The 22,221-nt window shown below is 44.8% G+C and overlaps 4 protein-coding genes, 1 long non-coding RNA gene and 1 pseudogene across 9 annotated transcripts; 3 read left to right on the forward strand and 3 right to left on the reverse strand.

The window, feature by feature from the left end:
- LOC101773737 (protein ZINC INDUCED FACILITATOR-LIKE 1) lies at positions 1-7,793 on the reverse strand. 3 transcript variants are annotated; one of them, XM_012847736.3, is made up of 17 exons: positions 7,414-7,790; positions 6,620-6,660; positions 6,174-6,234; positions 5,947-6,049; positions 5,726-5,828; positions 5,586-5,639; positions 5,434-5,496; positions 5,296-5,345; positions 5,142-5,217; positions 4,029-4,223; positions 2,833-2,920; positions 2,367-2,452; positions 2,176-2,283; positions 1,772-1,816; positions 1,608-1,696; positions 998-1,041; positions 1-374 (listed from the first exon to the last, which is right to left on the reverse strand). In XM_012847736.3, the coding sequence occupies exons 1-17, from the start codon at positions 7,574-7,576 to the stop codon at positions 271-273; spliced, it is 1,473 nt and encodes a 490-aa protein (XP_012703190.1). In that variant the 5' UTR covers positions 7,577-7,790; the 3' UTR covers positions 1-270. The 3 variants fall into 3 exon arrangements, with proteins under 3 accessions (XP_012703190.1, XP_022683687.1, XP_022683688.1); XM_022827952.1 differs by having other exon boundaries at positions 5,142-5,345; positions 7,414-7,793; XM_022827953.1 differs by lacking the exon at positions 6,174-6,234 and having other exon boundaries at positions 5,142-5,345; positions 7,414-7,502.
- A 2,502-nt stretch (positions 7,794-10,295) lies between these two features.
- Positions 10,296-11,480, reverse strand: LOC111257974 (zinc finger protein GLI4-like). The gene is made up of 2 exons (XM_022828577.1): positions 11,027-11,480; positions 10,296-10,930 (listed from the first exon to the last, which is right to left on the reverse strand). Exons 1-2 carry the CDS (start codon positions 11,478-11,480, stop codon positions 10,296-10,298), a joined length of 1,089 nt encoding a protein of 362 aa, XP_022684312.1.
- A 1,591-nt stretch (positions 11,481-13,071) lies between these two features.
- Positions 13,072-15,977, forward strand: LOC101774145 (L-aminoadipate-semialdehyde dehydrogenase-phosphopantetheinyl transferase). Of its 2 annotated transcripts, none has more exons than XM_022828712.1 (5): positions 13,072-13,283; positions 14,004-14,136; positions 14,304-14,539; positions 15,105-15,276; positions 15,425-15,977. In XM_022828712.1, exons 1-5 carry the CDS (start codon positions 13,162-13,164, stop codon positions 15,611-15,613), a joined length of 852 nt encoding a protein of 283 aa, XP_022684447.1. In that variant the 5' UTR covers positions 13,072-13,161; the 3' UTR covers positions 15,614-15,977. The 2 variants fall into 2 exon arrangements, with proteins under 2 accessions (XP_022684447.1, XP_022684445.1); XM_022828710.1 differs by having other exon boundaries at positions 13,073-13,283; positions 14,301-14,539.
- Positions 15,978-16,059: 82 nt separating this feature from the next.
- LOC101767677 (calcium-dependent protein kinase 25-like) lies at positions 16,060-19,172 on the forward strand. Of its 2 annotated transcripts, XM_004978293.3 has the most exons (7): positions 16,060-16,202; positions 16,354-17,428; positions 17,518-17,633; positions 17,726-17,893; positions 18,017-18,144; positions 18,235-18,334; positions 18,529-19,172. In XM_004978293.3, the coding sequence occupies exons 1-7, from the start codon at positions 16,089-16,091 to the stop codon at positions 18,628-18,630; spliced, it is 1,803 nt and encodes a 600-aa protein (XP_004978350.2). In that variant the 5' UTR covers positions 16,060-16,088; the 3' UTR covers positions 18,631-19,172. The 2 variants fall into 2 exon arrangements, with proteins under 2 accessions (XP_004978350.2, XP_022684444.1); XM_022828709.1 differs by lacking the exon at positions 16,060-16,202 and having other exon boundaries at positions 16,245-17,428.
- LOC106804447 lies at positions 17,976-20,314 on the reverse strand. Its single transcript, XR_001393290.2, has 3 exons — positions 19,920-20,314; positions 19,179-19,254; positions 17,976-18,326 (listed from the first exon to the last, which is right to left on the reverse strand). It is a non-coding gene; the product is annotated as an uncharacterized LOC106804447 (long non-coding RNA).
- A 418-nt stretch (positions 20,315-20,732) lies between these two features.
- On the forward strand, positions 20,733-22,070 carry LOC101775213 (annotated as a pseudogene).
- Positions 22,071-22,221: the final 151 nt, after the last annotated feature.

The following is a 22,221-nucleotide window of genomic DNA, read 5'->3' on the forward strand; positions in this document are numbered from 1 at the left end:
TTAACTACACGCAAAGTGATTCCTTAACTAGTAGAAAATCATTGCAATATTTTTCATATACTAGATTTACATCTTAGAGATACACAGCATGTACAAAAGAACATTCAAAGCTGATAGAACCCCAAAACGAAGTTGTTCTAGCAAAACTGTTGATAGTATATGGAAATGGCACCTTTAGATGGTGTAAAAATGACACCTTTAGAAAATTTTAGCAATGGCGTATCATGGTAAAAATAACACACAACTTGTCTACGCCATTAGCCAGAAGGGTTAGCTCGAAGAAGATTGCTTTGGCACATCTAGAAATGGCTTGAATGTCCAAATAAGTTCAAAAAGTATGACAATGTCCAGAAGGAAGAACACCATTTGATCACCTGCATACCAAACCAAGTAATGCATTGAAAAGATCAAACGGATACAGAAGCTAACAATTGATGGTTTTCATCATAGTTCCATATTATGGCAAGTTATTGAGAGCTATATATCCACTAATTGTAGTATCCCTGGATGGGTGTGAACAACATTAGCTACGAAGTTTGGGGAAAAATACTTCTTGTTGTCGGATGCATTGATGTGAAGGTAATAGATGCCACAAGTGTTAGTTGCTTAACACATCAACCTTTTTTTTTGCTATCCGTGTGGTAGAGAAACACAACCAAAATGGCCATGTTCCCAATAGAAAAGGTTAACAAACAATTCCCTATGCCCACTCACACGACCCCACCGAAGAAGCTAAGTCCAGCCGAAGTGAACTGGTGATGCCAAAATGAAAGCATGCATGACTTCGCAGAACTCACACATCAACCTTTGCTAGTAAGCATCAACCTTTACGCCCATTGTCTCTAACCTACATCATGGTTTCGCAAAACATTGAGCAAAGGGTATGTGCCACCTAGAAATGTTTTGTTTTCAAAATTCTAGTTCATTTTTTTCTCAAAGTGCAATCTAAAATATAGTATTTAACAATTTATTTTAGAATAGAATCTAACAAAATTACCTGGAAATATCAAAGCATGTTGGTGCTTTTGTGCCCATGAAAATCTGCATTAACATGTTAAGATGATATATCATCAGAATCATTAGCATTTATCAATTCAACCATTGTTGTAATGAATTAAGAAACACTCAAAGCTAACATCCTATATTTATGGGGTAACAAAAATGTTGTCTCTAGCACGTGTGTATCACATGCTATAGCAAATTATAATAAACATATGATATATGATTCTACATAAACCTACTCAATTAATATATTTCTTCTATAACTACGGAGACTAATATTCCATTATTATTTTACTTTAGAACACTAAATACTCATGATCTAAAAGTGCTATAGGATAAGTAATGTATACTATTCCTAGCTACTCCTAAACAAATTGAAGAAACCAGCTGTAAATCAAATATAATCTATAATACACATATATGATTTTATGGAACTCATACCATCATTTTTTTATCCCATTTGCATTGCAATTCAAGGCAAAGTTGGATTTATATAAACTATTTGTTAAAACAAAGTGGCTCTTGAAAGGAATATATAACAAGATGGCATTTCCAAAATATTAAAGTGTTTATAAGCAAATTCTAGTGACCAAATTTGTACTTACACAACACCAGCTCCAGCTGGAGCAAATGCCTTAAAAAGGGACATCAATGTAGTTGCTATGCCATTTGCAGTTGCTCTTTGATCTTGAGGCTGTTAATTACACAAAATCATCTATTTTTGTATAGGAAGATTGATTCGATTGAAATAGAGTGTAAATGTACGTACCACAGAATTGTTCTGAAGAATGAAGGAGCATGTTACAACGGTAGCCTAATATGTATGCAAAAATGGACAATATTATTATGATATGGACAGGAACATATTAATTAACATATAACCCCAATTATACTTGTATTGTGAGGAACATAACATGTGGGCCTCTTAAACAAGTGTTCCGATCAATTTCTAGAAAAGAGACATAATTAGATGTTTGTGGTTAGTGCGTAGCATACAAAATATTTTTAAAATAAGTCATTTATTTTGGAGAAATTGTAAGCTTGTACTATACACATTTAGTTTGTTTTCCTAATTCCTACCAATAAGTGCTGCTTTTATTGTTTTCCTAATTCCTACCAATAAGTGTTTCAAAAGCATGCACACATATAACTTCAAGTTTCAAGGGTACTCACAACCGAACAACTTTTAAGCACCGATGCAATATTTACAACAATGGATATCCATGGTCTTGACAAGTTCGCCATAGGTGGATAGGTGAAAAGAAGCACCATGGATAGAATCTACAATATTAATTGGTCATTATATTTTAAAGATTAAAGTATTTAAACTAGCAATAAAATGTGACAATAACTTGTATACTCACAATTGCAATACGAGAAGAATTGATTAGTCCGAGAACTTTGACAATATAGGGATAAATAAATGTTTGGTATAGAAGGATGCTAGCACCTACAACACATAAAGAAGTAAGTTCATTTTATAATAGGAATAAGAAAAAATGAGGTTAAAGCAAGGTTTCCAATAAAGGTGGTTGCTAATAACTAGAGGCAATGTACAGTTTCCATAGCAAGTTCATGAATTTATTCCATCCTAAACAATACACTTGGGAAGATCATGAATTCAATGTGTTTAGCCAACATAATGCATATATAAAAGGAGCTTACTAGGCGTCCACTACCTCTCTCTATCAAAGAAAATCTCTAGCGAGATGCTATATGCTAGAGCACGAAACATGAATATGAAGCCAATTTTAGCCCTTTTTTTAGTCATAAATGATTGGAATAGGAACAAAGTTGATAGGTTCATTTCTTGGACTCGAAAGTTGGTACCTGTCACCAAAAGTACATTACCAACATCTTCAGATGAGAAACTTAGTCCACCATACTTTTTGTCACTCTCAGACCATAAAGAAAATATCTGATTTGTCATTTGAGATATCAAGGGTTAACTCAAATATAGAAGGTAATACTTTGAACAAAAAGGTAAACTAAGTGATCATATAAATTACAAATAGTTGGATTTTTTCATAATTTATTTTTCACCACACATTCAAAGAAAACATCTGAGTGAAATGATAAAATGCAACCAGGCTAAGCAAAAATATTGAATTGTATCAATAGAAAAATATGGAGACTCAAATTCGCTGGTAAAGTTATATTCCATTGACTTAATCACATAAATAACAATGATTGATGATAGTTCAAAAAAATAAGAACCATAAATAATGGACATATTTTTTTGCACTTAACTTAATACTATAGGGATTTTTTTCAAATTTAATTTTTTTACATAGCCCAAGTACATGTTGATTTAGTTGGAAAAATTAAACTTAAAGATTTCTTGGTAGGATGTAGTATCCAACATGCAACTGAAATTTGGTAGCTATGAGTATAACGTATTTCTTGGTTATTCTATATTTATTGAAACAATCTCAACTTGTATGAAATTTTTTACTCCATATCATCTTCTCTAATGGTGAGGTCCAACCAATAAATTGCAACAAGAGACAAAATTTTAACAAGATCATTATGTGTTTCTAAAGTATTATTTTTACTAATTATTTTTTTTTCAAAGGCATATTTGATTAGGATAGATAAGTGTTTAGATGATGCATGTTGATTCTTACTATATACATTTAATCTTTTCAATAAGTTAGAATGATTAAATTACAAATTTCCCAATTCCATTTTGCCCTTTGGTAACACAATTTGGGGTTCTTGTTAACATCTATTTTAACGTATAAAGAACTAAACATTCAACTTCAAGAGAACAAAAAATCCATGTTACAATTTTTTTTATAAAATTTGGATTTATATGGGATATAAAATTAATTAATGTTATCTTCATACAAACAACAATAGTTAATATCACAACTTGATAAAATTTATTTATGAAATTATGTTCATGCTTAACCAATAAGCTAGGATAGTTCATATTACAAATATATGATTCTAATAAGTCAACCATGTGCATTCAAGTTATAGTAACAAAATAACCAAATTATTGAAAAATAATTAGGACATACCTCTGAATAAGCCATATCATCAAAGCTTGTGATACAAAAGAGAAAAATAGATGACATTAGAGGCCAATTTGTCAATAGTCCCTTATTCTTATTTGAAGTACTATATTTCTTAACAAACTCTTCAGAATCAGATAAATACGCAATCAAAGATTCAGGATGTTCCTTTTTGTGTAGCTTGTGTGTATGCAATGTCTCCTGAAAAATATATGTGCAAACGTTGGTTGTATTAAACATAATTTTTGGCGAATACATATCATTGAATAAAACATAAAAGTGTAATTATAAACAATAGCAATGAATTTAATGGACTTGCTATAGTAAATTAATAGATAATTCATGCAGAAGTGAGACAAAACTCAAAAGTCCAATAGATGCCATGTTTTATGCTGCAACACCATAGATCATTGGAAACAGTAATTTAGAAAATAAGCATGTTTGTGTTGGTGATAGATTTTGTACAATTATTTTTTAAAATCCCATGGCAATGCTTACATTTTTCAACTAGTGCACTTCCGTACAATTTAGCATAACTCAATCTATGTTTAAAAACAATATCTGTTTGAATGATAAAGGGAAAGTCGAAGGCTATGATAACATGTAGATGTCTAAATAGAAGACATGTTGGATTCTTTTATTTTACATCTCTCATCTGGGTACATCTGTAGTATCTGCTCACACCCCCACATATAAAAAAAACCTACAACTACACTCAAACTAACAGACCATCTATGACATGGCTCTGCAGGCGACGGACGCATCACATTCCCTTTATGGCTCCACACGTGAGAGGCAACAAAATTTATTGTGGGTAAACTCAGGTGAGAGATGCGAGTGCAGTTCCGAGGAATCGAACTTGCGACATCTACATGCTCACTAGCTCTGCTAGACACCCAAGCACTTGCTTAGTTCACACATGTTGGATTCTCAAATAGTGATGGGACCAAATTAAACCATTTCCAACATGGGCCAACATCACATTGTGTTAGTAATTTTAAGCTAAATGCAGTACTAAGGTAAACATGAGAATTTTCTTGTTCTTATAGATATTTTTATGATTTTTATAAGTATCCATTGAGTATACTCTTAAGAATAACACCAGTCAGTTGCACATACCGGGAGCCATATGCAGCTTATGAGAACAACAAAGCTGAAGATCGATATAAATAAACACGGTAAGAAGTACGGGAACCTATTAAAAATATACAAGAATGAGTACATTGAAGAAAATACTCTACTAATAGAATTTAATACATTTAGCACAAGATACCTTCCAAATAATGAGTCAGCAGAAAATAAGTTTGGAAATTTATCTGTTGGCTGTCAAAGGAGTGAAAAGTATAGAAATAGCATCAGGGCATTAATAAGGGGATAAATATTATTTAATTACTATAACTTTCATAAATACCTGTGCAAGATAACCACCTATGGCTGGTCCAATAATAAGAGCTATTGCCCATGATGTGTTCACCTAATTGTAAAAATAAAGTATATATCATAATCTACCTATTATGCTTAGGAATAGAGAAAAACACATTGATATAATTTTATGATTTTTACAAGTGATAGGCCAATAGCGTGATGCTCAGGTCGGCAAACTTCAACAGCATAAGCCTGAAAGGATCAATTGCCAAATTACTAATGGTCATTTTCTTGAATAAACCACAAAATTAACTTTATATCTCACTTAGTCACCATACTCTTATTGTGCCAACTGAACCAGTTAAAAAACCAAGAAGAAACCGTGTAGCTATCGCCATCCAGTAGTGCACGCTCAGTCCAAACAAGGTGTTGAATACAAGGCTGAGATTCAAATAAATAGCCATATATATGTAATCAAGTAAATAAAGGTTGTAAATAAGTTATTGAAGTGAAACGGTTGCTTAATTCAAATGATGTTCAAGAGAATAGAGCTACTAACATGGAGAAAATTGTGATAATAATGATTGGTTTCCTCCCAATACGATCTGCTAATATTCCCCAAATTATGGAAGTCAAAGCTCTACCAAGCATATATGAAGCACCTACAAAAATTAAGAATATGGAATTAATGAAATCTTCTAAATGAGTATGTGCACAGGTTGTTGTATGCAAATATAAACATTTCATCAGAAGTAAAAAGGTTCTAGTTATTTGAAAGATTCTTACCTACAAAACCAGCATAAAATCCAATATCTTCTACTCTTTTGGCAATACCCAGATCTCTTATCTATTATTGTTCAGAAGCTAGTCAAATACAATGTTTGTTCGACATAAAAGAACTGCAATAAACTGTACACACTATGGCATCAGTACCATGCAGCCTATAGTGCACAATTGGATGGCTAGCTAATTAATAGTATGGCTCACAAATCCTAGCATGCACCCTGTAGAACACAATTGGACATGCAATGTAAATTCAAGGTCTTTTCTTCAAAAAATTGTAAAATTCAAGGTCAAGTGGGTAGGAGCATAATGTAAAGGTTCATAAAAACCTTATGGGCAGTGGAACATTCAAAGTGTTCAGTGCAACATTTAGAATAGGAGGCACCAAAATAGAAATATATCCATGGTATATATTGTTGACAATGATAGTCTTCATGCAATTATCGTACCATGAAATACAAGAAGGGAAATAACGAGGACACTGGCAGGCCTATAGAACAAAAAGGGAACAAAAAGTTAGTAACTAGCCTGAAAAAGTAACAAAAAATGCATAGATGAATAGAACCATGCTATCAGCATAGATGAAATTGATAAATAGTTGAATTAATTATTACTACACATCTCTTTGTAGACTTTATCACAAACATTGACGTTATAAAAGAAGAATGTTATTCTTTTATCTTTTTCACGTGAAACACTATATTGGGCTAACTTGGTAATCTAATTTTGCGACCCCTTTAACTTGGGAGACAATCCTGAATAATCCTGAACTAAAACTTATTACTGTACCAAAGATCTGCTACCAGTTTCTTTTAGTTTGCATATTTTGTATTGAGACCATGCAATATCCGATATATTGCAATAACCAAGCATCGTACCTGCAACCAATCTAGCAGTATATTTGATTTATTTATAACATAAAAGAAACAATCTCTATTGCTGACTAGAGAAGCAGAGTAGTAAGTAGCGAAGACTACTCTGTTTTTTTCCCCTCTGTGAATTAAGAATCTGACCGACAGCTACCATTGATGTTAATAACCAAATTCTTTGTTCCTGTATAATTGTTGTATGTATTGGCTAGCTTGATGAACGAGCACCTACTAGCAGAGCTAGAGGTGGCATCTCCTATAACGACTGACGTGAAGGATTTAGCCGGAACAGAGACCAGACATACCATGGCGCAAGGTAGTAGAAGAACAGAAATAGAGCAAATAAACACAACTGGAGATATGGTTGCACGTACAGGTGACGAGGTTGATGATCCACGTATGGAAGAAGAGGCCGTAGGGGATCTCCGGGTTCTCCGCCTTCCTCCTGTCCATGGCGCAACCGGGACACCCATCGAAGTACACCTGGGGCTTCTCCTCCAGCAATGGCAGCGCTGCGTCGCCCTCACCGCCGGCCATCTTCGTTGGTTTCTCACGCCTTGTGCAAGTGCAACTGGCTCGCTGTCCAGTGGAGGGAGACTGGAGAGTGATTTATCAGGTATGCCAAAGGATCGGAGGTGCATGTGCTTCTGGGATCGATCGGGATCATGTGGTGGGTGGAATCTCTGGTTGGTGATAAGTCTGACAGAGTGAGATATGTCCCCCTAGAATTTTGTAAGCACACGCAGTGCTCGTCGTGGACTGCTACTGACCTGAATCTAAAGATGTATGACTGGAGATTTTTCTTGTCCTAAACTATTGGTTTTGTACACATGCATGCATCCGGCACTCCACCTTGTAAATTTTAACTCACTGCTTGGGGACCAAAGCTACGTTATATGTTTGCACTCCGGCCGGGATCCTTGTAAATTCAATGGAATATGTCAACTCTCAGACCACCTTGGGTAGCTTATTTCAAGTTATTATTGGACGATCATAATATAGCTTATATAATCTAGGACCATAGTTTATATAATTTAGGAGGGAACAAACATGCTCTTAGGCTTCGTTTGGTTCTTTACTCCTAAAATTCCTATCATCAAATGTTTAGATACTAATTAGAAGTATTAAACATAGACTAATTACAAAACCAATTGCACAGATGGAGACTAATTTGCGAGATGAATCTATTAAGCCTAATTAGTCCATGATTTGACAATGTGGTGCTACAGTAAACATGTGCTAATGATGGATTAATTAGGCTACATTTATGTAATTAGTTTTATAATTAGCTCACGTTTAGTCCTCCTAATTAGCCTTCGAATATTCGATGTGACATGAATTTCAGTCCGGACTAAATATCTAAACACACCTAACTAGTGGCCAGGCTTCCTGCTGACTGCTGAGTGAGGATGGAACTTGCCGTGTCAGCATTAATCGCCAATAATGCATGCATATTGCACCGCTCATGCGTCAGTGAGCCAGTCAGTCAGGGTATGGTATGATCCACAGCACGTCATGCATAGCCGCGCCGATCCTTTAATTTGTTGCGTGCTGCTGCCCTCCCTCCTCGCCGATCTGATTCTGATCCGATCCTTTCAGCTGCTTTCCGATGATCCTGTGTCCTTTTCAGAGTTGCAATTGCAAGCAAACAAGGATTAATTACAGTATTAATTGCCCCGATCGATCACCTCCAATGATCCTGCCTGCATTTGATGATTCATTGTGCTTCTTTTTTTTACCTCCTTCATTTTCCTTCTCTTTATTAATTTGTTGCTGCTTCTGTCAGCAGGATCGATCACATTGGAGCCATGGAGGAGACAGCAGAGGCCCGGGTCTTTTCAAACAAGAAGAAGAATGTGAAATTGCCAGTGGGTTTGGCCCAGGAGCAGGCCCAGGCCTGCGATTAAGAGAAAAGGCCACTCATCTGCTGCTGTTTCCTTTCAAGCGGGCCTTCAATGTCAAGCCCACCCAAGCTGTCGACGTCGCCGCCCCCCGCCGCCTCAATGCCTGGGTCTAGGAGAGGTTAACCTATAAATGGAGGCGGATATCGCCATACAGAGGATGCTGTAAACAGCTACTCCTAAAAGAAAAGTAGAAAACTTAACGTTAATGAATGAATATTGTGGAGGAACGTTTGTAAGCTACAGCCTAGCTACATTATAGATTCTACAAGAGGCATTCACTTTATGGACAGTGGAACATTGCAACTTACACAATTACTAGAGTAGTCGGCACTCCTAAAATCTGCAATGATCTACTACAGAAGTAGCACATGAAGAGATCAGTTCTGGACTCCTAACATATAACCACATGATATAATCATAGAAAAGCTTCTTCTTTCTTGCTTATTCGTCATCAAGTTCAGAAAAGAAAATGTATCAGTGTTGTTACAGTATATGAATGTCTGAAAAGTTCAATTGTGTTTCGCTGGAAAATTTTGCACATGTTTACAAATATCAACTAGATATCTTCGTGAGAATTCATGAGTATTGCGTTTGATTATCGAGCAATTTCAGAAGATTTCACGTAACAAATTGCCAAAAAAAAAAAGGTACTTCCCTACAGCCAGCTCTGGTTCAAGCCTTTTGCAGTGCAGTTTCTTGAAGATTTGTGCAAGTCTTATTCACAGCTTAGTAAGTTTCTGAATCTGAAGAAGGTAATAACAATGCAATCTGGCATACTGCATGTCAATGATCAGACCTTGTTCTCAAAGCTGTGACAGGTAATAACAATAATCAATTGAGATTCAGAATAAAAAATGACGGAAGCATGAAAAATTAAAATTTCATCATTGTAGCATGTTTATTTTACAGCTTAATGAAGAACAAACATTTTGTTTCTTTGATATCTTGTTGTTGCTGTTTTAAATTTAACCTGCAAGCAAAGCAGGAGCCTTAGACGTTGTCAATACAACATCGCAGAGCTCAGAGGCGCTCGTACAAAAGCGAAACATCAAACTCCTCTGGACTTGTACGTGTTGACAAGTTTAGCTCTATGTATTTAGAATTAAAAGTGCCAGGTATAAGAATGCCGAGAACATATTTTCTTTCAGTTCCAAAAGCAGATCATCTTTCCATTTTACAATGACTGATTAGGTAGGATACTTTCGCAAAAACATTGGAGCTCTCCCATTTATATATTCCTATAAAGTACAATCTCTACCGAATCAAACACAAACTGATTAACTACCCTAACAAACCTTAACCTTCCTGGAAAAACGGGAGACCCCAAACGATATCCTTTGCACAATGGCAGACTACTGTTGACCACCGGCAGACGAGCAGTCCCCCGTCGTCGTCGTGCCGGAGCATTGTTGTTGCTCCGATGGTGCCTGCACCTGCGGACTGATGTCAATGCCAAAGAGACGCACCACTCTAACACCTCCAGCCGGCGCAGGCGACGACGGCGGCGCCTCCTCCGCCTTGATCGACAGCGCGAGCGACAGGCCTGGTGGCGTTGGCGCCGCCGCCGCCGCAATGTCTTCCTCGGGCTGCAGCGCCAGCGCGAGACACCTCTTCTTGTTCTTCCTGGTGGGCACGATCGGCGGGCCGGTGTAGTGCACCCTCATGTGGCCGCCGAGCGCGACCCCCGTGGCGAACACCTTGTGGCACTTGCGGCACTCGTGCGGCGCCTCCTCCCTGCGGGAGCGGCGGAGGGCCGCGAGGAAAGCGGCGGCGTCCACGCCCGCGGGCATCATCCCGGCGGCCGCGGCCGCCGCCTCGGCCTCCCTCTGCCTGCTCCTGTGGCCCGCCGCGTGGCCGCCCAGGGCCTGGTTCGTCGTGAACGTCCTGCCGCACTCCTTGCAGGTGTACACCCGCCGTGGTGGTTGATGATCGGCGCGCTGGGGGACGACGAGTTGGGGTAGCTGCGCTGCCGCTTCCGGTGGCGGCGCTGCAACCGGATGGTGGAGGTGGACTAGTTGAGCTTGCTCCGCAAAGATCGGAGGCGGCGGCGCAGGCATGTTGTGGACGACGACGGCCTGCGCGCTGCTGCTGCTGCTGTCGCCGGACACGTTGGAGTGGTTGCTCGATTGAGGATTATTCAGAGGTGCAGCCGCCGCCGGTTTGCCCCCTGCCCAGCCCCGCTTGCCGGTGGCGGCCCAGCTCCCATCGAGCGCGACGACGACGCGCTTGCGCTTCGGCTCCATCCTGAAGACGGACGCGGGGCTGGGGACGCCGTCGGCGCTGATGGTCCCGTCCGATTCGCAGGAGGAAGCGGGCGTGGGGGACGGCAGGGCGTCGCCTCGGCCCAGAGCCAGGACGTCTCCCATGCTGAGGTGGCGGGGGCGGCGGGCGTGCTGCGGCGGAGGGGCAGGAGCAGGGGCCTGGTAGTCGTCGGTGTCCGAGGAGGATTGGTAGGCGGCGGGGACGAATTGGCCCTCCTCTAGGTCATCATCATCGGCGAGGCGGCGGGGAGGGAGGGAGGAGGAGCCGTCGGCCATGTCGGCGCGGTGGGGGATCGGGCCGGAGTAGGCCGGGCGGAGTTGTGAACTTGACTAGCAGCTAGGGTTTAGAGCGCGAAGTAGGAGGAGGCTGTGGTGCTTGGTTGTGGGTGGGGAAGAACGGCGGCGCGGCAGTGGGCTGGCTTATATTGCGGCGGCAAAGTAGGGTTTGGCTGGCTAGCGTGGGGACGTCGGAGATTGCGCGGCAAGCAAGCAGGTCATCGAGTGGGGTGCGGACTCCAACTCCGATCCACCCACCCACAAACACGCAAGTAACCGACTAGTACTGCAGGATTCACTTGATCTATCTGCATCCGAACATGGTAACTGAAAATCGCCATTAATCTGTTACGCGGCCGATCTGAAACGGAGTACGCGGAGGATCGACAGCTAGCTGTACGTGTTTGAGTGGCAATAATCCAACGGATTGAGGTGAGCACGATACACGCACGGCAGGCAATCAGACACTTTCTAATCTTTATCCCTAGCTAGTGTGACCGGCCTATAAGCAAAGAAAGAGATTAAGACTTGCGTTTGTATTCCAATTTTTTGATTGTTTAATTTTGTAGGCCACGTAAAATCGTAAATGATTAGTTTCAACGATGGAGGTTTAGCCGTTGGTTGTTGCCATAATTGAGGATATCGGCTATCGGCAGTGTATGAACGGAGAAAGCGAATCATGCAAACATTCGTGTGCCCTGTCACTAATCAGCTAGGGGTTGTCTATCAAATACACCCCGGTGTGGAGGGGCTCTTAGCATTCGATTTTTTTCTCCGTCGGATTTGAAGTGGACGTCTAAGATGAAATCCCCCATCCCTTACCTTCTTCCTGCACGACCCTCACCTCCCTCTCCGGCTCCGGCGCTGCCGCCGCCCCTCACCTCCCACCCTGGCCTCCCCTCCCACCCCAAAAAAAACTAACCCCTTTTAACGTTGCTCCTTCTCGGTGTCTTCTTCATCAAGTCCGCTCGAGCTCCCCCCGCGGCCACCGGCTGCCCGCTCGACTCCTGCGGCAAAATGCCACCTCCACTACTGCCGCCGACCACGACCGATGCTAACTTGTTGGTCTTACGTCCCCGCCGCCTCCATTGCCTAGGGGTCTTCCACCACCCGGTTTCGGTGGCGCCCTCACCTCCTCCGCTCCCATCCGTCTCTCCCGCCTTCACTGTCAGCCGGCGAGCCACCCCGAATCTCCCTTTAGATCCGTAGGCACATGTAATCCCCCAACACTAACCTCCAACCCCGAAACTCTAAAGCTTGCCGGAGGAATCACCTACCATTGCCGGAGGAGGAGGAAGAAGCGATGCATGCGTCGATTGGTTGAAAATTCTGAGTGTTGGAGCTCTCAGCTATTCAGCTCGCAATCGCATCCCAGCAATATCGCATAGGAAATGGGACGAGGACCTTGGTCTTGGTGCCAGCAGTGACCGGATCGCACGGCGACCGGCGTGGACTGGCCCAAAGTCCCACCCACCACCAAATGGATCCTGTAATGTGGGCTCGGCCCATTTCCTTGGCTTGTCCAGGCCCACCTATCCTATCGATGACGTCACCACTCACAGTGACACAGGAGGACGACGTCGCCCTCGGCGCCCGCGCCCGCTTACCCCGCCGGCCGTATACTCTAGTCTAGGGAGCCTCCGCCGCCGGCAGCGGGACAAGTGTTTGGCTGGGCAATGATATGGAGGAGGAGACCGGGGTGCGGCGGTGGCTCGTCGACATCACGCGGTGGTGCCCCTCCCCCGCCCAGTTCGATGCCGCAGCCGCCCTCCTTCCCTCGCACGAGCGGCCCGCCATCGCCAGGTAACTCAACAGCTGCTCCCATGTACTCGCACCACCTCCCGATCGCCGGCGCTGCCGAGGGAGGCGTTTTCATCTCCCCGCGGGAGACACACCTGTGGGCTGTGTGGGTGAGGGAAGCGCCGCGGACTTGGAGCTGGTGGCATGAGATGGATGGACGGGAGCTCGGGATGCACGGCGGCAAGGTCAGCGGTGGCCGACGGGCGGCAGCGCTGCGCTGTCGGTCGCCGGATGCCATGTCCGCCGCCCCCGAATTTGGCCCCTGAGTTTTACCTATACCCCCTAATTTGGATCGCGATTATTAGTCGAATATTTGCAAATAGACCACTTAAGGTACAAATACCCCCTAAATTGGATCGCGATCCGAATATTTGCAACAGGCCCCTGCTATGGTTTGGATCGGCGCTTCCGGCTGCGATCTGTCCGCCGCCGGCCTCCGCCGCCCCCGGTCAGAATCGTTAAGCTCCGACCCAAATCAAGTCAAGGGCAAACAATTCGCTCCATTATTCAGTGGCAGGGGCGCTCGATTCATCAACATCCGCGGTGATCCGAGCAAGCAGCCGTGAGCTTGACTTCACCGGTTGGTTTTGGTTCCACGGCAACGGCTTCTTAATGCTCTTTGTTCACCTTTGCAACTGTGTTTCCGCCAATTTAGCTAGCATGCACGTTGCGGTTACCTTAGAACAAGATGGCATCAAGTCGACCTCCTCCATGCCCCTGCAGGTTTGTGAAAGAAGATGACAGGAAGCGGGCGCTCGTCAGTCGTCTGCTGCAGTACTCGCTTGTGCACCACGTTCTCCGCATTCCGTTTCACCAGATCAACATATGCCGCACACCAGAGGGAAAACCGTACCTGGTACTTGTACACACACACACACACACACACTCTGTCCAATTATCATTCCTACAATCATCATCGTTCGCTGTCAGCTACATCCAATAAGCAGCAAACCTTTCTGTCTGAGTGCCTGGTCGGTTGCATTCTGTCACTGATCACTCCTATATTGATTTGTCTTGCAGCAGAAAAATTGTTCAAACTTTCCAAACTTCAATTTCAACATCTCGCATCAGGGAGACTACGTTGGCATAGCATCTGAGCCTCTTTGCCTCGTTGGCCTGGACATTGTATCCATTTCCAAGCCCCAGGGAGAAACTACTACCGAGTTTATCAGCAACTTCTCTTCATACCTCACAGATCATGAGTGGAACTGTATTGTTCGTGCTGGCACACCCAGTGAAGTGCTAACAGAGTTCTACAGGTATAGCATTTCATTCAGGGATTTCTTGGTAGATGGCATATACATTCAGAATCAGCATTTTAGAGCTAAAACTTATATTGGTGGATGCAGCAAGCCATCAATGCACATGGACTGTCTATAATGAAGTATCCTTTGCCTAAATTTCTTCATAACTACCAGAAAATTTTCTTAACCTTTGAAATCGGTTGAGCTGGATGTGCCTTGAAATTTTGATTTAGCATAATAAATCTGCGGTTTTGCCAATAAAGTGGGACTCTCGCACAGCTCCTCTTTCAGTTAGCTCGAGTGCTGAACTACATCAGAAAAGTTGAAGGGAATATTTTTTTATCTTTAGAACAGAGTAGGTCTCTTTTTTTTTTGAGAAAAAACAGAGTAGGTCTCTGTTTACATAATCATGTACCTCAGAACCTATGCCTTCAGTGCTAAGCATGAAGCAGTTCTGGTTTTTCGTTAAGATTATTAAGTCGCAATCATGACAGTGTGATCGTACAAAAATCATGCCAATGTTAATGATGGTGTCACTGTTACTTCAAATTCAGTACGACATCACTCTGTTCTTCAATAGGTACTGGTGTCTCAAAGAAGCTTTTGTAAAAGCCATAGGTGCTGGAGTCGGATTTGGGTTGCATAGACTGGAATTCCACCATGAACACTGGACTGATATTTCTATCCATATTGATGGAGAAGTGTCTAGAAAATGGAGATTCTGGCTTTCCGAGCTTGATGAAGTGCATTTGGTATGTATGGATCCTTACTACCATCTACTTCACATACACAGGAACCTAGTCCTACTGTTCTAGCAGTATATTTAAGTACAGATACCGTCCATCCAGTTCTAGTCTTGTGGCTGCTTATATGCTAACCATCAACTAATGGAGATTGCAGGCATCTATAGCAAAAGGGCATCCAGAGGATGCTGTAAGCAGCTATAAGAAAACATTGTCCAATGCAACCGTTGTGGAGGAACAATTACATTCTACACTAGAGAGTCCAGATGGAGCTTTCACTTTGTGGACAGTGGAACAACTTACACAATCACTGGGTAACAGCCTTACAGGTATCAAGCATTCTTGAAATCTACTACAGCAGGACCAAAGGAAGAGATGTGTGAATATGTTCCCAGAATTCTAGACTCCTGATAATCTACTACACAGCCACAGCCACATGGAAAGGCTTGGTTTTACCTCTGTATTGCTTCTGTTACAGAAAGGGGTTCTTTTGGCCTTCTGTTTACCATAACAGAACATGACATCAGGAGCACAAAGGTCTTCGCAATGGCTGCAACGCCTTTATCGTTCTATCCTGCATTCTTGCAGACATGTAGTGTCATGGGGCTAATAAGCATTGACGTGCCCTGCATTGAGAAAAGAGGCATTACTCTTGTAATTGAGATTTGAAAGAGATGAAGATAAGTGAAAGAGGAGGTTTTAGGATGAAATCAATCTGCCAATGAAGAGCAGGGGTGTGTGAGGCTATGAGAGGCACATGTAGAATTGCAGGCACGCTTCGTTTTGTAGCAGCAGAAACATCTATTTGACTCCTAGCTCTGATGCTTGCAAATACTCGAAGCTGTGTTGCTGACACCTACAGTTTGGAACTGCAGTTGATCAGTTTTGCCAGAAACAGCAAGCAGCCTATATCTGTCGCGAGACACCCCAACAAGGTAGGAAGGAAGGATACCTCTCTTCCTTCCCGGCATTCCCTCCCTACCCTCCAAACTCCAAAACAATTTTTTGTTCCGAACTGCAAAATTTCCCAAACTAAGCAAAAACAATTTTCTCTCTCTGCCTCGGTCTCCATCTCTCGTCGTCCAGGCCCGTTCATGTCTGTGGCTGCCTGCCCTCCGCCGGAGCAGGCAGCACGCGTCCCCCGCAGCCATGGGCCAATGCTGCTCCAAGGGCGCCGGGAAGGCCGACGCGGACGCGGACGCGGACGCACCACCAAAGGCGGCGGAGGCGCCGAGCCGCGGCGCGTCGGCGAACCACGGCGGCCACGGACGGCCGTCGTCGTCCGCGAAGCCGGGCTCGCCCACGGCCGCCGCCGGCAGGGTGAGCACGAGCAGCAGCAAGCCGGCGGGGCCCGTGGGCCCGGTGCTGGGGCGGCCCATGGAGGACGTTCGCACGACGTACTCGATGGGGAAGGAGCTCGGGCGCGGGCAGTTCGGGGTGACGCACCTGTGCACGCACCGCGCGACGGGGGAGAAGCTGGCGTGCAAGACGATCGCGAAGCGGAAGCTGGCGAGCAAGGAGGACGTGGACGACGTGCGGCGCGAGGTCCAGATCATGCACCACCTCTCCGGCCAGCCCAACGTCGTCGGCCTCCGCGGCGCCTACGAGGACAAGCACAACGTCCACCTCGTCATGGAGCTCTGCGCCGGCGGCGAGCTCTTCGACCGGATCATCGCCAGGGGCCAGTACACGGAGCGCGCCGCCGCGTCGCTGCTGCGCACCATCGTGGAGATCGTGCACAGCTGCCACTCCATGGGGGTGATGCACCGGGACATCAAGCCCGAGAACTTCCTGCTGCTCAGCAAGGACGAGGACGCACCGCTCAAGGCCACCGACTTCGGCCTCTCCGTCTTCTACAAGGAAGGCGAGGTGCTCAGGGACATCGTCGGCAGCGCCTACTACATCGCGCCCGAGGTGCTCAAGAGGAGGTACGGCCCGGAGGCAGACATCTGGAGCGTCGGCGTCATGCTCTACATCTTCCTCGCCGGCGTGCCCCCGTTCTGGGCAGAGAATGAGAATGGCATCTTCACCGCCATCCTGCGCGGGCAGCTTGACCTCGCCAGCGAGCCATGGCCGCATATCTCGTCGGGAGCCAAGGACCTCGTCAAGAAGATGCTCAACATCAACCCCAAGGACCGGCTCACGGCGTTCCAGGTCCTCAGTAAGTAATGCTAACATCATTCGTAGTAGCAAGTAGCAGCACATATGGATGTCAATGTGGCATTGACCCGACAAATTGACAACTTGTAGACCACCCATGGATCAAGGAAGATGGAGATGCACCTGACACGCCACTTGACAATGTTGTGCTCAACAGGCTCAAGCAGTTCAGGGCCATGAACCAGTTCAAGAAAGCGGCACTGAGGGTACATATATCTTATAACAACTTCACATATCAAACTGCTGAAGAACAATGCTTACAAGGAAAATTTAAATTATGCACTGAACCTAAATGTAGATCATAGCTGGGTGCCTGTCCGAGGAGGAGATCACTGGGCTGAAGGAGATGTTCAAGAATATCGACAAAGATAACAGTGGGACCATTACGCTTGATGAGCTCAAAAATGGGTTGGCCAAGCATGGAACCAAGCTGACAGACAGTGAAATTCAGCAACTGATGGAAGCAGTAAGTTTTCACTTTTCAGATTACAATTTTTTTTTAAAAAAAAAACTGTCGTTCTATTCACGGTTAGAACTTAGAAGGTTCATATGGAAAGATCCCCTTTTGATTCCTTTTATATAATTCCAGGCTGATGCTGATGGCAACGGGTTAATTGACTATGACGAGTTCGTCACCGCAACAGTACACATGAACAAACTGGATAGAGAGGAGCACCTTTACACAGCATTCCAGTATTTCGACAAGGATAACAGTGGGTGGGTTAAACGTTGAAACCAACACAGCTGAGACACCTGACTTCAGGACTACAGATATTATAGAACACATATACTTCATTTGTCTTGCAGGTACATTACAAAAGAAGAGCTTGAGCAAGCCTTGAAGGAGCAAGGGTTGTATGACGCTGAGAAAATCAAGGAGGTCATCTCAGATGCCGACTCTGACAATGTAAGGAACAAATATTATGTAAATTTAGTTGGTATAATAAACAATAGAAACTACAGCATCATCAGTGTTACAAAGGGGGGACTATACAGAAATAGAATCCAGTAGATCAAATGATTAAATTGTCATGATTAATTGTTCCTCTACTGATTGTATATGTTTTCAGTTAAGACTAAGATTTATTTTTGCGCATGCAGGATGGAAGGATAGATTATTCAGAGTTTGTGGCGATGATGAGGAAAGGGACAGCTGGTGCTGAGCCAATGACCAACAAGAAGAGGAGAAATGTAGTCCTATAGTGAAGCAGAAAGTGTGTAATATGTATAGCAGCTCAAACAACCAAATTTGCAGAACTGTACACAAACGATTCAGTTCATGGATGGTTGTGCAATATGATGGCGATTCAGCATGTGCATATTTCAGAAGACTACTCATGGCATCTATCATTCTCATTTGTTCTTGCGGAAAAACAGATGATATGTTTGAGGGAACATCATCCAACAAGACCTACTGATACAGAAAAACTTCAATAGTTCAATGCAACTTTCTTCACACAAATTGCAAACTGAATTGGGAGTTTATCAATTAAAAAATGAGGATATTTGCGTGGTCCAAAACAGACCTCAAATAATAACAAGATACAATAGGCCAATCGGGGAACCTTTCTCTACGTAAAAGAAATGGCGATTGCAATGAGCACTTGCACAGACTGTACACGGAATCGGGAGAATGGCCTATATGCTAACAAGGAAGATATTATAGTTTAATTATTTCACAGAACGTGTTTCTTGCATGTGGCAGAATGAATAAAAATACGAAATAGAGGAATTAGGAAGTTTGTTCTTACCAAGGAGAATTCAGCTAGTGGTTTCTAGAGAACCCTTCACTTGCAGAGCTTCACGTTCCCTTTGGCGACGTTCTCTCTATCAAGTTGGACATAAAGTTACATGATATACATGGATAAAAAAACTGGAACTTGATTTAGTGTATCAGTGTTACCATGTTAGACTTTGTATAACTTCTCATAAATGCGTATATCAAATCAAGAAAAGAACACATGGATAAAAAAAAGTTCTCCACCCAAAGGCATTATTCTGATACAATATTGCAAGAACTCCTGAAATATAATCCTTAAAATCTATGGAGCTAAAATTTCACAGCAACGTGCAGACTGTAGTTACTGTCATTTTTACCCCATCCAAGCGTTTCTACAAAAAACAGTCTCTGCACAAACATGCAGCAGGAAACAGGGCACCCAAAACACAAATCCATTTAAAAGAACACGCACGTTATTGGCTTGCAATTAAGAACCGCGAGGTGATGCAGTCCTGATCAAAGGAAAAACCCAGCAACCCGCGTCTCCCTGGCCACATAGGCATTTCTGCAAACAGCCGACGCGCACACTCCAAACAACAGCGATCAGCGAGTGCTTGCAATTAAAGGCGCGGCAGCCAGCATTGCTCAGCCAGAGTGTCAATATTGCTGCTAGAGCAGTAGTAAAGGAGGAGGATTAAAGGCTAAATCCCTGACCTCTGCGATCGGAAGGGCCCAAGGAAGGTGGAGGAGGACAAGTAGTGTACGGCAGTACCCTTCGTTCCCAGTAGGGGTGGAGGCAGACGAAGTCATAGACGGGGGAGATGGTGTTGACGAGCACGAGGTTGACGCCCATGAAGACGAGCAGCCCCGTCATCGGCCGCGCTCGGTGCGGCATCTCGCTCTCTCCCCTCGCCCCTTTCCCGCCGGCGCCTTCCTCGGCCGAGACCAGGCGAGAGACGACTCCTCAACGAGCGGTGAAACACCTCAAGGACCAGAGCGAGGCGAGAAGGGCGGCTGCGTCGGATGTTCAGCGAGATCAAGGAGACCGGCGGCGGCTTGAGCAGGGCGGCGGCGCGGCCGGTCTGGGGCTCTGGGCACACCCGGCGCACGGCGAACTCGCGAAGCGAGAAGATCGGTGGCTAGGATCGATCTCTGCCGCACAGTTCTGATCCAACGGCTACAGGTGCCCCGCCTAAGGGTGGAGGAGGTTGGCAAACTTTGCAAGTAAGCCCCTCGTTTCGTTTGGGACTGACAGTTGTGTTTGCATAAAGGCCCTTGCTAGCCAGGGTCGCGGGTCGCCACCTTGGCAGTGGGCACCTTGCCAGTAGCGGTGTTCCAAATTTCCGTAAATTTTAGCAAAATTCGTGTTGAAATTCGTCTTTTTTCCTGGTGAGCGAAATTGGTTAATTTCGGTTACAAATTTCAAAAAAGATGAGTCAGTGTGTCATTATATAGGCTATATAATTTAAGTGCCAATAGGCAAATGTTGATGGACCAACATAATTCTCGTCTGGGCTCTCATGCACAACTCTACAAGGCCCAATACAGTGTGAGGCCCGGCCTGACCTACATGGGTGGTGGTTGATCCCGTACGACGAAGAATGCGGCCGCCGCCGGCCGCCCTGCGTCGACGTCGTGGCTCGTGGGTGCCAAATCAAACCCAACCAAAAAGCTTTAGCTTCCCCTTTGCTCGAGGGAGACGGAGATGGCGCCCAAGAGGAAGCCTCATGGCGACGGCGTGGGGGAATCACCAGATGATGAGTTCGTAGCAAAGCCGTCGGACGACACGAAGGAATCGTCAGCCGAGTTCGCCAGGCCGGTTTACCTTGTGGCAGCGCGCGACGACGACCTGGCGGCCTACTCCGTCCTGGAGATCGACGCCGCTGCCGCTGCCGGTGGCGACGAGCCGCCGCGCATCCGCACCGTTGCCGCGCTGCCCTTGGCCGAGCCTGGCATGTCTTTTGTCGCCGCGCATTCGGAGCACGGCTCCTGGATCGTCGGCGTCGGCGGTGGGCTAAGAGCGGGCACCATCATTTTCGACCCGAGGACAATGAAGACGTTCCACGGCCCGCGGCTCGGGTACCCCAAGCACGAGCCCGTCCTGATCTCGCACGGCGGCGAGGTATACGCCATCTCACGCCGCCCCCGGGTGGTGCCCCGCATCGACTGCGAGCCATGGTTCGAATGCCTCAGCTTCAACAAGGGTGTGCCCTCCACACACTGTGGCCTTTGGATCTCCTGGAGCCACCTGCCACCACCACCCTTCTTCCTCGCTTCCTGAACCCCTATGAATTTCGCAGTCCACCCGAAATTTCAGTCTCATCCTATGCCGTCGTGGGCTCCTACATCTTGATTTCCCCGCAACCAGAGCTAGTGGTCGGAACTCACGCTTTTCATGTGGTGAACAAGACGTGGGAGAAGATCCACGACGAGAACCTGCCTTTTGTTGGCCAGGCTGTGCCCGTCGGCGGCAGCCTCTTCGCCGCCGGCCTCGTATCCAACCAGGCTATCACTGGCTCTGCCTCCCTGTTCCACTTGTCCATCGATGATGTCTCCTCGTGGACCTCTGATGCGGTGGTGAGCACTCCCTCATTATCGATCCAAGAGTTGAAAATGGTGGCATCAGAGGACAAGATTCCATGGCCATTCTTCTGCCCACTGGGAAAGGGCAGCTTCTGTTTGATCAGGGTAGTGTCCTCTTGTCGCCGGCACAGACACAAAGCCAACTACTTGAAAAAGCGGCTCCGGGTTAGCTTGACTACTTTAACGGATCGAGAACATTGAGGCTATCATGGCTCACTGTCAGTCCCAAGGCGCCAAGGCTAAGGACCTACTAGTTGGAGAACAAGTGAAGGAACAGAGTTATACATGCAAATCCAAAGGCCTATTTGGCATGGCTGTGGTTGCTGCCCTCTCCATGTAAGCATATGAGGAGTGTCCCTCTCTTTTACTTCTTTAGGCTATAGCTACCCATTTTAATTTCTGCTGCTGCTACTGGATTAAATCTTCTACATATTTGTTCCAGCAATTGAACTGAAATTAAAACTGAACTACAAATATCATGGAACACATAG

The sequence above is a fragment of the Setaria italica genome, chromosome VII (genome assembly GCF_000263155.2).
Source record: "Setaria italica strain Yugu1 chromosome VII, Setaria_italica_v2.0, whole genome shotgun sequence".
NCBI lineage: Eukaryota > Viridiplantae > Streptophyta > Magnoliopsida > Poales > Poaceae > Setaria > Setaria italica.

Coding starts and splice junctions, on each gene's coding strand:
- LOC101773737 (XM_022827952.1), bottom strand. CDS start 7,576: ATGGCCGGCGGTGAGGGCGACGCAGCGCTGCCATTGCTGGAGGAGAAG. Junction 6,235..6,619: donor TTCCCTTCTTGTATTTCATG/GTACGATAATTG, acceptor GAACAATAATAG/ATAAGAGATCTGGGTATTGC. Junction 5,829..5,946: donor ATTATCACAATTTTCTCCAT/GTTAGTAGCTCT, acceptor TTTGAATCTCAG/CCTTGTATTCAACACCTTGT.
- LOC101774145 (XM_022828710.1), top strand. CDS start 13,162: ATGGAGGAGGAGACCGGGGTGCGGCGGTGGCTCGTCGACATCACGCGG. Junction 13,284..14,003: donor GAGCGGCCCGCCATCGCCAG/GTAACTCAACAG, acceptor ATGCCCCTGCAG/GTTTGTGAAAGAAGATGACA. Junction 15,277..15,424: donor AGCTTGATGAAGTGCATTTG/GTATGTATGGAT, acceptor TGGAGATTGCAG/GCATCTATAGCAAAAGGGCA.
- LOC111257974 (XM_022828577.1), bottom strand. CDS start 11,480: ATGGCCGACGGCTCCTCCTCCCTCCCTCCCCGCCGCCTCGCCGATGAT. Junction 10,931..11,026: donor CGGCGACAGCAGCAGCAGCA/GCGCGCAGGCCG, acceptor ATCCGGTTGCAG/CGCCGCCACCGGAAGCGGCA.
- LOC101767677 (XM_004978293.3), top strand. CDS start 16,089: ATGCTTGCAAATACTCGAAGCTGTGTTGCTGACACCTACAGTTTGGAA. Junction 17,429..17,517: donor CACGGCGTTCCAGGTCCTCA/GTAAGTAATGCT, acceptor GACAACTTGTAG/ACCACCCATGGATCAAGGAA. Junction 17,894..18,016: donor TTCAGCAACTGATGGAAGCA/GTAAGTTTTCAC, acceptor ATATAATTCCAG/GCTGATGCTGATGGCAACGG.